Here is a 15,906-nt window from a genome sequence, read left to right on the forward strand (position 1 = left end):
AGACCCCCCAATCCTGCTGCCGTGGTGACCTTTTGCATTTGCAGAGCGACCTTTGGAAATCAAAGGGGCCCTTCATCAGCATCTGCCCATCTGGAAGTGATTGCAGCAGTGGATGCAGGGTGGGTTGGGGCCTTGTGGCTGCAGCCCAGAGTGACCCAGTGATGGGAAGAGGGGCTGAAATGCCGTGCATTGCATCCTCGGGGTGGGAATAACCTGGATGCAAGGAGAGCCTCTGCAGCCACGTCAACACTATTCGATTCACAGCCAGCACATGTTTAGGGGACTCTGGTTTGTGTGCATCGGTGCAAAGCAGAGCATCGGGCTTTGCAGTTCCTGCTGGCCTCCCCACTCCTTTGTGGATAATTATTTATTAGAGAGTAGAAAACGTAAAGAAAGGAGAGCCCAGCAGCTGCCCTGGTGCTGCTGGAGATGCCTTTCAATTCTCCCGACGGAGGGGAGCGGGGCTCGGGACAGCGCTACTTTCTTTGCCTTCGGGCGCTCGCTGCCTTCTTTTAATCCCCTTTTCCCCTCCCTCTCTCCTCCCCCCCGCAGCCCAGCTGGGGAGCAGCTGCGGCTCGCACTGGCCCTTTAACGGCGGGGCGGTGCTGCGGGCCCGAGGTTCGGCTCTCCGCACTGGGGGAGGAAGTGCGGCCGGGGGGCGACGGGCGAGCGTGCCGCGGGCGCTGGAGGAGCGGGGAGCGCTCCGCACCGCTCCGCCCGATGCGGGACGGGGGCGGCGGCTGCGCGGCTCTGCTTTGAGCCCCGGGAAGGCGCGGTGGGATGCGCGGCCCCCGGCTGCCGGCGCTGCCCGCCCTGCTCTGGCTCGCCTTAGCCCCGCTGCCCGGCCCCGCTGCAAGGGCTGAGCTGCGGGTGCGGGTGCGGCTGCCCGGCGGGCAGGTGACGGAGGAAAGCCTGCAAGCGGACAGCGGTTCCGACTGCATCAGCCTGGAGCTGCGTAAAGCCGACGGGGCGCTCATCACGCTCACCGCCGACTTCAGACAGGTGAGGTTTGGGGGGGGGGGTGCTCTGCCCGCTCCCGGGGATGCTCTGCTCTCCCCGAGGTGAGGCTGTGCTCTGAAAGCCTGTCTTCTCCCTTGGTCCGGTCGTGGCGAACGACTCACAGTGCGTTCTGCTGCCCGCGGCGATTCTAAGCTGGGAGACCGAGGGCTGCACTTGGGACCATGAGTTGGGTTTAGCTCGGATCGGGGCTCTGGTGCTGAGTTTTATGGGGTGAGCAGTGGTGACATTGTTCCTCCTAGGAGAGCCTGGTTGGGGGTCCAGAAGGCAGAACTGGTAGGTCAAGGGGTTATGGATTCAAATACAACAGGGAGTGTTTAGATTGGATATCGGGAAGAAGCTTTTTACAGGCAGTGAGGCACTGGCATGGGCTGCTCAGAGACGAGTGGTGTCCCATCCCTGCAGGAAGCCAAAGCTAAGTTGGATGGGGCTCAGAGCGCTGCTGGAGCTGTGGGTGTCCCCATTAATGACAGAGAAGTTGCACCAAGTGGCCTCTGAGGGTCCCTTCCAACTCAAACCATCCTACAGGAATGAGGAGGAAGGTCCATCTACCTGCAGGGTCTTTGTTCACAGCCTGCATGGAGCACCTCTGCATGTGCAGCTCCGTGCCCTGCAGGCAGTGGGATGAGCAGCAACACCTGCTCTGTGCCCAGCTGAGTGCAGCAGGTCTTTTTCTCCCTGCTTGAGCTGAGCGGTGCATGGCTTTGGCAACTGCAGTGGGGCATGGAGCAGTCAGGGCAGGAGGGTCTGTGTGATGGGGAGAGCTCCAGTCCATGGCTCCTGCATGGGATGTGCATGTATATGTCTCCAGGGCATCTCTCTCCATGCCACATATGGGATGCGGTTGGTTCCTCAGGTGGATGGCTGCTGTCTTTGACAGCACATGTGTGTTTGTTGTTACCAGCCAAGCACTTCCCATACAACTTGGGACTGCCAGTCCTCTCCTCCCAGCTCTCTCCCAGGCCCTGTGGCCTCTCTGCAGGGAGGAGATGCTCACAGAGCTGAAGCTGCAGATCCCACGCTTCTCAGCAGGAGATGGGGAGCTTCAGAGCCAGCAGAGCAGAGCTTAATAAGCTGGATGCAGTGAATGTCCTGTTGCCCAGGGATGGGCTGTGTGCTGCCGTGTCAGTGGCACAGCTGTCCAGGTGGCACGGTGATGTTATCTTGTTCCAGCCCTCTGCTCACACTGTTTGCTGTGGTGGACTTTGGCTTGTGGCAAGAGGAAGCTCAAAGCCACGAGGTAGGCAGGAGTGGTGCCCTGACCCATTGAGAACCTTGGAGACGTCTTCCAGGGACTCCTCTGGTGCCTCTTTCCTTTTTGGTGGAGCTTTTTGGTCCCTTTTAGTGGCCTTCTGCTGTCTGCAAAGTCGAGAGGTGTCAGTAGAAGCCATGCTGCCATGGGACAGCGTGCACACCAGTGCACATACAGGGAAACAGGCTCTTGTGGGGGGGGGGGGGGAAATAAATTCCAATAGGACATGGCACACCAGGAGGGTTTTTAAGCCTCCAGATTGTAAAGCTGCATACCACAGTGCATTCCTGGCTGAGGGAATTCCAAACTCTGCACAGAGCTTTGGGGGTCTGGGATGTGACATGGGGAGCTCTGATGTCCTGAGCTATTGACCCTTCCAGCTCTTTTCACTTGCATGTGGGGTTTTGCCCTCAAATCTCACCTACAAACCCAATGGTGTGAGTGTTGGCTCTTCTCCTGCTCTCATACTGCTTATAGCTGAGCTTTTCCTGAGGACAGTTTCTCTGAAGGTATCTCTGCCATTAAGTCCTCAGCTCCATCCATGCCTTTGGCTCCTGGTGGAGATGCGCAGGCAGCATTCCCTGGAAGCTTTGCAAGCAGAAGCCTTGGTGCAGCCTGTTCCCAACCTTCAGCTTTAGAACAGCGAGGGACAGGCTGTCTCTGTTTCATGGCTTCGCTGGAGCAAAGCTGAAGGAAGCCAACAAGACATGGAGATGAATGCGTGGAGCAGTGAGTAATGATGTGAGCAAGCAGCTGCCTGGCCAGGCATCCCATGCTGACCTGTTCCCCTGGCTGCACGCAGGCATTTCCCTGTTCTGAGCTGGTGTTCAGCCCTCCAGCATGACACAACTTCTCCTCTCTGGAGAGAAGGTCTGCAGGCTCTCTGTGAAGGCAGCTGGGGTTATAGAGCCGGGTTTCCCAAGCTGGATTGTGTGGTGGTTCTGTGGTCGGGATGCTGGGTTTCTGCACAAATGCTTTTCCACTTCTCTGGCTTAAACTGCAGGGGAACAGTCCAAAGGCACATCTTTCTTTCTTAGTTTTTAGTATTGCTGACAATAAGTTGCTGTTAGACCATGGGCTGGAGAAGAAAGGAGGAGCAGTGAGATCATGGCTCAGCTTTCTGCTCTGTTGGAAGCCGAATGAGGCTCGAGCTGAGCTCCAGAGGTGTGAGCTTTGCCTTTCTCTTCCACCCCTCCAAGGCTGAACCTGAAGGAGTCGTGTCCTCAGTGCACACCAAGGTGTTCTCCATTCCTTAAGGCACTGCTCAGTGGGACCCCAACCAGGGACTTAATGTGCAATAGCAAAAACCCATCTGGCAGCGTGGAAGGATGTGATGGGAACAGTTCTTTGCCAACGCAGCTCTATAAGGCACAAAATCTATTGCAGAAAGGATGGAGGGGAGGCAGCAACTCGAAATGTTGTGTCTGATCTCAAAAACATGACTGTGCCCAGCTGTTAAACAGCAGCCCGAGAACGAAGTGGGTGGTTCTAGCCCAAGGTCAGCACAAAGATATAGAGAAGTTTCTTTTTCCTTCTGCTTGCTGGAAAAAATGGTGCTGGAAACACAAGGGGGAAGGCATGGCTACTGGTCTTGTAACCCTTTTGCTGCTGGTCCCTTTGGGTTCCTTTGTTAATAAAGCTGAGGGTGCTAAAGGACCAAAGGATGTAGGAAAGCATGCATCCAAAGGTGGCACCTGTAAAATGTGCAAAGCTGCCTCTTGCCCTCTGTAGGGATACCAAATATATGTATATAGGGAGAGTTATTCCAAGGCAGGATGAGCGTGCTCTAGTTACAGCATTATGGGATGAGTTAGAAAGAATCACCCAGCTCTGTTGCTGTGCTTCACTCTCATCTGAAACACCTGGTGTTGGCTGCTCATAGGAGGAGGTTAGCAGGCAGGATGGACCAGGGAGCTCCAAGTTCCTCTGTTTTCCTAGCAGAGCTCACTGAATACGTTCACTGCTCCCCACTGGGACAGATGCTGCCAATACCTGCTGTTAGATAGCAGGGGTCTTCCTAACTCTCACTGGGAGGGATGGAGCAATGTGGGGGGAGAGCCGAATGTGCTGGGGTGTAATGAAGTGGCTGAGAATGCTCCTTTGGTGGAGCTGATGGATGAGTGCAGGGCAGTGGCTGTGCTGCATGCTGTGGCTGCAGAAGTAGCTCTGCCCTTTGGTGCTGTGCAGCCCCAGGCGTGTTGCTACCCTGGGTGGGATCTGGCTTCAGAAGTGGCTTCTGAGAGTGAGCTGTCTCTGGGCAGCCCTCACGTAGCTGTGCCAAACGTGAGGATGCAGAACTGGAGGATGCTCCCAGCATTCAGAGCTGGAAAACTCAGCTTTAGGGTGGATCGCCAACGTGCCTTCTGGTAGGAGAGGGGTTAAACCATAATCCCCTCTTAGCCAGAGTAACTCAGCTGGCTGGCCCCCCAGCGTGGCTGCAATAACACACGCTCTGCAGAGCTGTGCTGTACAAGCAAAACAACTTTCTGGCCAGCTCTAGCAGTTCCCCAGGGCTCTGCAGGCAGGGCCACGACCACAGCAGAGGCTGCTGGTAATGGGGGGGGGGGGATTTAGGGCTAGGGGTGCCTGGTGCCCCAGCAGCAGCTTCCCTATGCCCCCCACCCTGTGCAGACAAAACCAGATCCTGCAGCAGTGCTGATGTCCCTGGGGGAGAGAAGTTTGGCAGGAAAGCTTGGATGGGTTGGGGGGGAAGGAAAGCACTGAAATAATTTATTTCCCTGAGAACTGGTTTGCTCCACTCCACGTGAAGCTGAGACGCCGGGCTCTGATCTGGACCACACAGGCTCGTCTGACTCTGCAGGATCCAGCTTGGAAATGGAGGTGGAATTGTTCCCACACCCCATATGGCAGCCCATGGAGGAGCTGGTGGGGGTCAGTGCCGAGAGGGAGGAAGCTCTGTGTTTTCTCTGCGCTTCCATGCAGTCTAACTCTTTGCTGGAAGTTGCTTCCATGCGTGCAGGGAACTGGCTGTGCAGCTTTTCTGTCTCTTTTAGGGGTGAGGAGCTGCTCTCCCCATACCCTGCAAGGCTGCGGTTCCCCCCCAATGCTGCAGCTGCAGAACTGGTTGTTCCCTTGCCGCACCACCGTCCTGTCCAAAGCCAAACAATAGCTGTAACTGTACCCGGGTTGGGACCAGCCATTCTCAACGCCCCCGTGATGAATTCATCTGGAGAGTCCCTGAATTGCAGAGGCAATGCTCTGTTGGGGCTTGTTCCCTGCTGGGAAATTTTGCAGAAACCCAGAATTCAAGGTGTACTGGGTTGCCTTGGCTGGGTACTCACCTTGGCACCGGTTCCTCCTGCTGTTCCTGGTGGGAACAAGGTGAGGTACCTGGGGAGGGAAGGACTCTCTAGGAGCAGGAAACCCTTTGATGGCTCTTTCCACGTGGAAAGCATGGCATGTTTTTGGTGTGAGGAGCTTCTTGCTCTGTCAGAGAGAGCAACCCAGGGAGCCCTTGTTGGGTTGGTTGCATTTCCAAGGAATCCTTTGAGCTGAGCCGATGGAGGACAGAGGTGGCCAGCACCCTGGGGACACAAGAGGCACGTCCCCTCCCCGGGGTCAATGTGGGTTGAAGGCTTTGACCACAGCAGCGTCAGCAGGGCTGGCGGAAGGCTTGGTTGAGATAAGGATCTGCCTTTGCTGTTTGATGTATGCAGGCAGCAGGGCGCGGAGGCTCTGATTCAGAGCAAGGGGCTGTGGTGGGAGGTGGGGAGCCCAGGAGCACGGGGAGAGATGGGAGAAGATGAGCTGGGAAAGGAGAACCTGGGGTGGAGGAAAGGATGGGTCAGCATGGCCAGATGCAGCCGTGTGGCTCCTTCTGCAGTGTTTGGGGGGGGGGGGGGGTTATCCCTATTAAAGCTGCCAAAAAGTGATGACTCAGCAGCAGCATCACAAGCATTTCCATCAGTGTTTCAGTTTGGGTTTTTCTTGGTCAACATCAAGTTTGAGATGTTTTGCTTTCTTCTCATTCTCCCATTGCATCGCTTCAGCCACTTAAAACAAGCCCAGCTTGTCTTTTCTCGTGGTATTTTTGCTTTCCTTTAGATTTCATTTTCTTCTTGCTGTTGTACTTAAATGAAATGCCTTCAGATGCTGTTGTAAGACCCCGGAGAACACAGCAGCTTTGAGTTCTGCTGCTGCCTCCCAGGCTACGCCGCGCTCTCAGATGTTCCCCATGTCTGCACAGAGGTGTCAGTCAACCCAGGAAGCACTAAAGGCAGTGATTAAAACACCCCGGTGTTTGTGGGCAGAAGCAGTCGGTATCTCTTTCTTTCCAAATCCCCTTTGATTCCTGCTTTTGCACTGAGTTTTCAGCACAACAGATGCAGCCAACAACATCCGTTCCCCTGTCCTGGGGAGGGAAGCGCAGTGCTGATGGCAGCGGTTTCAGATGCATGCTGAACCGTGTGTCCTTTTGTTGTCTGGACAGGGAAGGCAGAGAATGGTGGCCTGCATGACCTGGTGTGGAGAAAGCCTTGGAGGGGACGTGGTTTGGAGCCACAGAGAGGCTCCTTTCCTCTTGGGCAGGAGGGCTGGAACAACGTGACCTCATGGCCATACAGCAGGGACACCCCAGGGGCCAGGAGGCAGCACCTCAGCTTAGCTATGTATGAGATGCCAAAGCTATTGACCGAAGAAGGTCAGCTGCAGCTGATCCTAATGGGTTCCTTCTGGCTTTAGCAATTCATGACTTTCACTGTTGGCCAAATGAGGACCTTTGCTGGACCAAACACCTGGGATATATTGAGTTGATGGTGGATGGGAGCTGTGACCGGCTGCCCCCAGAGGTTACAGCTCATGAAGTTTGTACCTTAGAGGGGAAAAAACGGGCCTCATTTGGTACAGAACATGGACTGGGAAGCAGTTTTGGGACTGTTTGGCCCCTGTTGGTCCCAGTAGTGCTGGTGCTGCTGTACAGTGCAGTGTTGGGACTGAGTGTGTCTCATCCTCTCACCCATTCCACCCTCACCCTCAGGCTTTCCTGCACATGATGTGCTTCCTCTCGTCCCTTCCTCTTGCCTTCTGGTCACACACTGGGGCCCTGAGCAGGACAGATCACATTACAGAAACTAACAGCACCAATGAACTTGTTTAACACTGCTAATAATGCTGCCTGTATGGCGTGGGGGGTCTGCATGCTTCAGCTGCTGCATTAAAGTGGTTTATTCCTTTACACGCTTGAAGATGAAACACTGGGATGCACTTTTCCCCTTCAAACTTATTCTCCTGAGACCATTACAGCCTGGTGAAGTGAAACCTTTATGGTGGCACTTGATGCCACCTTACATGGGGTCAATTGCTTTTCCCCTAGAGGAACATGCAGCCAACATGGGGCTTTTCCAGGCCTTCTCCATCCACCCCGTATGTGCCAAAGGCCTCTGACCCACCCCGTGATTCTTATTTTTTCCCAATTCTCTCTTTATCAGGAGGTGAAAATCTTCCGTGCCTTAATCCTAGGGGAGCTGGAGAGGGGCCAGAGCCAGTTCCAAGCACTCTGCTTTGTCACAAGGCTGCACCGCAACGAGATCATCCCCAGCGAGTCCATGGCCAAGCTACGACAGGTAGGAACCAACCCCATTCCTTCCCATGCAGCTGCCCCACGGCTGTGCTCTGTTAGGCCCACCTTTGACCTCCCGTCCTGCTTAAGGGGCTCAATATTAAGCTAATGTCATTCAGAGCATCGATCCCAGTCTACTAATAAAGCAGCCAGAGGCCTGATGTAATCTGGGCTGTGTCAAAGGGTGAGAGAATGCCTAGAGCTGTCACCATGAAAACCCCTGCTCAACAGTGTCCTGAATTCATTGCTGATTTGGGAGCATCCATCTCAACAAAGCGCTGATAAATGTTCACAGGTGGATCAAAGCAGCAATAAACCATCATCAGTATCAACATCACCAGGAAGTTTCTAAGTGCCTTTATCCCCTCCCTCTCCCAGATGGGATGCAGGTGCACTTACAGGGGAGCATCCATTTGCACTTCTTCCTGTGTTGCCATGAAATCTTGCCACGCTGCAAGGGATCGTTTCCTGCAGCTGGGATTCAAGTTGTTCTGATCTCATCCATTGCAGAAGAACCCCAGGACAGTGCGGCAAGCAGAGGAGGTGCGGGGCCTGGAGCATCTCAGCATGGATGTAGCTGTCAACTTCAGCAAAGGGGCCCAGCTGAGCTCTCACATCCACAATGTCTGCGCAGAGGCCAAAGAAGCAATTTATACCCGAGAAGAAGATGTCAAATTTTGGCTGGAGAAAGGTAAAAGTTTCCTTTGCTGGGGCTGGATGTGGTCCCGTCACGGAGCTGGCACGGTGTTGTGCTCTCTGCTGCCAGTAGTTGGCATGGAACACTTCAGCTCCTTGCTTGCTGTTGCATGGTCGTGGTGTGTGCATGCCATGCTGCACTCCCCTATTCTTTAGTGTGTATCTGCTGTAGTGCTGCTCTCCTCATGAACCTAATTAGGAGTTAAAGGCAACCTTTCACCTGGTCCATCACCCACAAGGGATGCATTCTTTACATTCTTTATGTCTTTTGGCTTCTTTTCCCTACTACCCGTTCTCTTCCTATGCTTCCCATCCCATAACCATGTTGAACACCCCCTGGCAGTGCCCTCAGTCTCCTCTTTCACCCCAGGGTTGGTGCAACGAGTGCCCTGAGCACTTCTCCTGCTTTGTCCTGCAGGGATGGACGGCTCCATGTTCGAGGTCCTGCCACAGACATCCGACCTGCCTGACCTGCAGCGCTGCAAGCTGTGCACAGACCGCTGGAAGCCGTGCATCTGCAGCTACTCGCTGAGCATCGAGTGGTACCCGTGCATGCTCAAGTACTGCAAGAGTCGTGATGCTGCAGGCAAGGTTTCTTCCTACAAATGTGGCATCCGCAGCTGCCAGAAAGGCTACACCTTTGATTACTACGTGCCGCAGAAGCAGCTCTGTCTCTGGGATGAGGAGACCTAGCAGAGCTGGGCCAGGCCTCCTTAAGGGGGTGGCTTGTCTGCCCTCCTGCTTGCTATGCTGAGGGCCTCCTGGAGCTGGCTGCTCCGAAGAAGGAATCTGGGTTGCAGCGATGCCTTGTGCCAGGAGAGCTCTGTGAATGTGCCTTTCCTTTTGGCCCCCTGTGCCCCTGTCCCAATGCTGCCTCATGCTGTGATGAGCAGGCTGTGCTGTCCTGCACAGGTTCCTGGCCTGAAGCAGCAGGGGGGGGCTGTGCCTTGTCCTGCTCTGGAGCTGGCAGGTGTGAAGGGGTCAGCTGTGAGCACTGCAGCTGCTTTGGGGCAGGGGGAGAAGCTGTCCCGCAGAGCTGGATTGTCCAACACCTCTGCCACCAAAACCCCTTTGCTGACTTGGCCACCTCCTGGTGATGTGACAGCATTTCCCAATGGGAAAACAGCTGAGTTATGGGACCACAAACCCTGAACAAAGAAGGTGTGAAGCCTACCCGAAGCAAGAGCCTGCCTTTAGCTTTCCTAGCATCCAGCTGGCTGCTATGTCCTTCCTGTGGCTATGAGATGCTATGGGGGGATGTATCCCAGCAGTTATTTCTGCCCCAAAGGGCTGGTAATGAGGGCTCTAACTCACCCCTACCTTAGACTAGTGAAGGCCCAACTTTTTGTGTTGGTCCCATGCCACCCCCAACTGAGCAAGAAACGTCCAGAAATGTGTGTCTGCCATCCTAACAGTGCACTTACAAGGCGGGGGCAATCCCAGATGGGCATTGCAGATAGGGGAAGATAACGTTCTGCATCTACGCCCAGCCTTGCATCCTACTTCACAAGGAGCTCTTAGGCAGCCATACTGCTTTGCTGTGCCTTGGTTTGCCCTGTGTGAGCAGGGATGGTGCCAGAGCCAACCATACACCTGGAGGGCATCGGACATGAAGTGCTGCAGAGCACTGTGTGTTCTTCCACTTGACTCAGAACAAGCTGGGAGGGAATAGGGGCTCTTGGGGCCATTGGGAAGCCCCGTTCCTCCTGGTGAGAAGCCTTTACCGTGTGCCTTTTTACCTAAAAATCCAGGAATTTGGGACAAAAAGAAGAATCAGTCACAATTATTTTTGTATTGATCACTTAAGGGGGGAGGGAGGGAGAGGAGGGAAAGGTATTTTAATACTGCAACATGAAGTAAGACACACTTGAATGATTATTTTTTATTAAAACAGAGGAAACCAACCCGATTATTTATCATTTGTAAGGTACAATAAACTGTTGGTTGGTTTGTTTTTTAAAGCATCCCTGGCCTTAAAAGGTTCTGTTGTAACCTCAGTGTCATCTGTCTGCTTGGAATCTTTACTTGAGGGCTGTTGTGTCAAGCCTGGTACTGTGGGCATTATGGATATAGAGGGGAGAAAGGGGGAGGTTATCAGTGTGATCCTGCAGCCCTTCCTTATGAGCTTGGAGCACGAGTTCTAGGCAAGTAACAGAGCCTATGGGCAGTTATGGGGTTAGGGAGGCTGGGGTCTGCTCCTCTCCCTCACCGGAGCGCATCAGCGTGGGGCTGTGCCCAGCTGCCACAGGGGAGGGATGGGGGGAGTCCCCTTCTATCCATCCCTCTGCAGCAGAGGTGAAAGGAGGACGGTATTTTGGCTCGTGCTGCTCGCAGGAGAAGCGTGGAGTGCTGATTCCCCCTAGCGTGGTGCAGGCGGAGGCAGAGCTTGTGCAACCTCAGCCCTTCTGTGCTTGAGCCACCGAAGAGTCACCCAGCGATTTCAAGGGGAGGCTGAAGTTGTTTTTCCCCCTCTTACGTGCTCAGCATTACGTGGGCATGCTCTCTGCTGCCTCGGATCCTGCTGTCCTTCCATCCTGCTGTCCTTCCTGCCGGGCTCAGATCCTGGCACAGAGGCAGCTCAAGCTGACCAGTAGCATTGATGTAAATCCTCACTGCCATATGAGAAGCTGGGGGAGGTTTTATAAGAAGCCCGTGGCTTGCAGCCCCATCCCCAGGCCATGCTGTCTGCAGACTGCAGAACACCCCCCACCTCTGAGAGGGAGCACGGGTGGGCTGTGTGCATGCAGTGAGGATGGGAGCTTGTAGGTCCTGATTGATGCTCATGGGGAGAAGGAGGAACAGAAGTGCAGCTGATTTCTATCAGCAGCATATCTATGGGCATCCAAGAGGGACTGCCTTAGGATGGGGTTAAAGCAAACCTGGGAAAGGTGCTCTTAGGGCTGCAGCTCTCCTCTCTCTGTGTGTACACCGCAGGGCAGCTTAACCACGAGGTCGCACGCTTTCCTGACTGTGCGTCCCCTCTCTGACCGCAGTGCTCTCCAGGTGAAGGGCTCTTGGGAAGGAAAACGCGATCTCTTTCCTTCCTGCTGTCCCACCGACTACGACATAAGAGCCAGCAAAAGCAGAGAGGAGCAGCTGGGACCAGGAGAGGGCACTGCGGGGCCGCCTATAGCCGGGCCAGCATCCCCGGCCGGGGGGTGTGCGGTGACAGCGGTGCGGTCGTGTGGGACACCCGGGGGATAAGGGTGGGCTGCCCTGTTTTGAAGCAAGGGGAAAACATCGGGGAGCAGAGGGAAAAAGGAAAGAGCATCAAAGGGAAGTGACTGAGTGCTTGAGATGGGGGAAAGGGAATGTATGTGGCCCCCCCAGCCCTTAGGGAGCCTTTCTTTGCACCCACTCCAGCTGGCTGAGTGCCACCTCCAAACCCACATCTGACGCAGTCTGGACACCTGATCAAATCAGCCTCCAACGTGGGGAAATCCCAGGCATGGGGGTCACACTGATGACACTCACGAGCAGCCCAGCAGTGCCCAGGAATGCCCACAGGTCCAGCCAAGCTGGGGCTGTGCCATGGAGCAGTGGCAGAAGGCCAGGAGCAGAAGTCCTGCACAATCCACCTGTGTCACCTCCTGCTTCCTGGAGCAGCACTGAGCGCAGCCCACAGCCATCTCCCTTCAGTCCCTCCATCCTGCAAACCTCTTCGCTTTCCCCTTTCCACTTTTATTCTCTCTTTCCTCATCTCTTTTCATTCTGAAGCACATCCTTGCAGCCCTCTCCCATGGGTGTCCCCTCACACTCCAGCCCTACAACCCCACCTTGGGATGAAGGTGAGGTTCTCCAGCCCCATAGCCCCACACTGGGGTGGAGGTGAAGCCTGGAAAGCCTGCCCACCACCCACCCATCCCTTGGGAGAAACCTGTCTTTCCAGGGAGGGAGAGCAGCATGTGGGAAAGCCAAGAGCCCTGGAACGTGCATGAGGCAGGGAGAGATGGATGTGTGATAGCTTGTACCTGGCAGCTCTGATGGATAAAGCGTGTTAACGCTTTCAGGAGGGGCTGAGCAAAAGATCAGGAGGTTTGTGCACCACTCAGCAAGGCGGGGGGCATCGGGACAGTGCAGGGAGAGACAGAGGGCAGACAGAGAGCACAGGCATTGAATCATAGAATGGTTTGAGTAGGTCAGGGGGATGCTGGTGCTGTCTTGGGATAGAGCGCAGGCCTGCCTGCAGCTAGGGGATTTTCTACCTGGCTTCCCTGGAATCCTGGAGCCTGACATGACATGGTGGGGAGGAGGAGGAGGCTCCAGGCCCTGCTTCCTTCTCCTCAAGCCTCGTGGCAGGGAGCAGAGCTTGGGAAGGGTTAGCTGTGTGTGCAGCTCCTCGCCCTGCCTTCAGCCACACCGGAGCAGCACTCCATCCCACGCCGAGTGCTTTGCACAGATCCCTCATACTCGGCCCCAAGCAGGTGGCCCAACCCAACCACCACCAAGCTGCTGCTTCCCTCTGACTGCCTCCCAGCCCAGCATCGTGCCTCGACCCCTCGCGATGCCCACAGCCTCCCCGTAGCACGAGGCAGCCGTGGGGCAGCAGCCAGGCCGAGCTCACAGGTGCTGCGGGGCGCATCGAGGCGGTGCGGGCAGGCGATCCGCCTCCTTCCCACCCCACCCCACGCCCTGGTAGCGCTGCAGGGACTCATCCATTCCCCGGTTACTAATATGCAAATGGTGCTTTTGCATGGGCCGGGCGCCAGGCTGCTGGGTGTCAGGGCACCCGAGGGAGCCGGAGGTGGGGCGAGGCGTGGCACGGAGCCGCATGCTCACCTGGCCCTGCATGGCAACAGGCAATGGAGCTGTAGGTCCCGTCGGGAGCGGACCCGCGCCCGGTTCGAGAGGCAGCAGCGGGTGGCAGAGGAGGGAGGGCAAACTGGCCGCCCCTGGCAACCTGGGGCTGACGGCAGGAGGCTGGGCGCACCGCGGGTTTCCCCCCGCCAGCAGGATGGTGAACCTGGAGTCCGTGCACGCAGGTAACGAGCGCGGCAGGAAGGATTGGGCTGCAGGAAATGGGGTTGCTGCGATTCCTTTGGCTTTCCCCCCATCCTCTATCTCCTTTTCTCTCCTGTTGGGGTCAGAGATGGCAGTTGGCACCAACGGGTGGATGCTGCCCTGGCCCTTTTGAGGGTGCGCAGTGTGGAAGCGCTGCTCGCACTGCTGGCACCAACGTGGGCTGCAGAGCAGACCGGACAGAAAGACACTGGGGCAGCTGGAAACTGGGCAGGCAGTGCCTGAGCGGCAGGTCTGGTGTCACTGGGGTAAAGCTGGGAGCAGTGAGAGGGGTGCAGGAAGGATGTGTGAGTGAGGGGGAGGTGGGCTGCAAGAAGGAAAGGGAATGACAAGGAGGGGAAAGGAGGGAGAAATGAATGAGCAGGGAGCTGTAGGAGGATGGGGCAGCTCCTCGTGGGATGGGGGAGGACGGGGAGGTGATATGCAGAAGGAGCAAGCGCTGCTCTCTTTGACACAGAGGTGCAGCCTGGCAGCCCCACATCTCCAGGCAGCCCTCGCTGGGAGAAGAGCAATGGGAGCCAAACACCTCCGTGCTGCCAGGAGCTCGGGCTGGCCCCAAACCCTGGGTTTGGCTGTTGCTCCCATCCCAAGGAGCCCCTGTGCAGAGCAGAGGGACCATCCTCAGACATGTGGTGCTGTGAACTGGGTCCTGACAGCCCCCGCTGTGGGGTGATTGGGGCAGAGGCCACGTGCAGCTGAGCTGGGAGCTTTCACACCACCGGGAGAGGCTGGCAGTGCGGTGGGGTTTAAGCACCTGCACTGTGCCGGGTGTGCAGCATCTCCTGGGGCTGCGTCCCCCCCAGGCTCCTTTCCACCCAGCTGCTCGGCTTGTGGGCGACTCTTTCTTCATGAGAAGATTCCCCACATTGATACTGTGCCCTCTGTCAGAGCCCGTGGCATCGCTGCTAGGGTGGATTTGGCTGGGAGCTGTGTGATGCGGGGCGCACGTTGAGCCTCCCTCCCCCAATTCACCCACTGAGGGGCACGAGCTTCCAGCAGCGGGTTTACAGGGAGGGAGACAAAGCTGAGTCCGGTTGCTTGCACGTGGCAGAGCACAGCGCAGGTAGGAGGGAGTTATCCCCATTGCTGCAAAGGGAGATCAACGTGCTTGAGCAGCTTGCAAGGCCGAAACCAGGGTCTGCACAGCGCTCCCCTGCAGCAGAGCAACCCACATCTGCACCTTCTCAGCTTCCTGCAGCACATAGAACACAGCAAAACCCATCAGGCTCCAGGTGCCGGACTCAGCCAACCCAATTTCTCCTCACTACTCTCTTTTTTTTCCTCTTTAAAGCCACCGGGCTGGTTTACGCTGATGCTGGTGTCAGAACAACTCCAAGGAATGAGGGCTTGGGAAAGCTTTATTTGCTGACACCATTTGTTTCGGCCAAAATAGAGATGCAGATATATCCCCAGAGAAGTGTCTGCACCGGTAGAGTTGCTTTGGTCTGGGTAAACAAAGCAGCCTGCCCCTTCTGCAGGTAGCTGAGCTCTGGCAGCACACTTTTAATATGGCCCAGGCCACAGCGGCGGCTCCTAATGGGGCTGTGGTTGGGAGTCAGGCAATCCCACATTGCATTACATTTCCCAGCCATGCCTGCGCTCAGCTTGCTCTCCATCTAATGCAAAGCTGCACGGCAGGAGCCCACACTTGGCTGGCCTCTATGCCTTGCAGCCTGCTTTGTCTTAAGAACAGTCATCATACGTGGGGGCTTAAGCTGTGCCACTCTGCCCCTGGATTATAGTGAAGGACATACAGTTCCCATCATCCTGGCTGTGCTTACATCAGAAAATCACCCTCTGCATCCCCAGCCATTGCTCCAAGGACCCCTTAGAGGATGCAGCACTGCTATCCATGTGTGTTCACCCCTATCAGCAGGCTTCCATTGAAAAACATTGCTTTTTTCCCCTTGGTTGTTTGGGGTTTTTCTGCTTTTTGGGGGGAATGATTTGTTTCCCCCTCCCCCCCCCCCTCAATGCATGTAAGCTAGAATAACTTGTGTCAGGGTGACAAGGGGAAGTCGAGCCCCTGCAAAAACAAAACCCTTTTGCTTTCTGTATGAGAGCATCGCAGGGCATCGCCTTATCTCCTGGCTGCAGCAGGAGGGAATTAAACTGATGGATGATACCTGATAAGCAATCAAGTGGCAGATGCCATTCCTCAGCCCCCCCCCCCCCATGTCCCCATATGATAACCACAGAGGGGTGAAGGCTGCTGCTGGCTGCACGCTGCCTGGTCCTGACACGATGTGAAGGGGCTGGGGGTGCACAGAGCACCTCGCTTTGCTGCTTCCCCTGCTTTGTTAAGTTGTATTCTTATTTTATTTGATGAGAACTTGGCTTCTCC

At 55.8% G+C, this 15,906-nt stretch overlaps 2 protein-coding genes across 2 annotated transcripts in view; both read left to right on the forward strand.

The window, feature by feature from the left end:
• The first annotated feature begins 634 nt into the window (after positions 1–634).
• On the forward strand, positions 635–10,506 carry OAF (out at first homolog). Its single transcript, XM_072354909.1, has 4 exons — positions 635–1,002; positions 7,717–7,851; positions 8,358–8,538; positions 8,962–10,506. Exons 1-4 carry the CDS (start codon positions 781–783, stop codon positions 9,234–9,236), a joined length of 813 nt encoding a protein of 270 aa, XP_072211010.1. The 5' UTR covers positions 635–780; the 3' UTR covers positions 9,237–10,506.
• A 2,730-nt stretch (positions 10,507–13,236) lies between these two features.
• The window catches only part of POU2F3 (POU class 2 homeobox 3), a 32,779-nt gene continuing 30,109 nt past the window's right edge, over positions 13,237–15,906 (forward strand). Inside the window, exon 1 of the mRNA XM_072354984.1 lies at positions 13,237–13,525. Coding sequence (XP_072211085.1) covers positions 13,237–13,525 — 289 coding nt within the window. The remainder of the gene's footprint in view (positions 13,526–15,906) is intronic.

This window comes from Excalfactoria chinensis, chromosome 21 (genome assembly GCF_039878825.1).
Source record: "Excalfactoria chinensis isolate bCotChi1 chromosome 21, bCotChi1.hap2, whole genome shotgun sequence".
NCBI lineage: Eukaryota > Metazoa > Chordata > Aves > Galliformes > Phasianidae > Excalfactoria > Excalfactoria chinensis.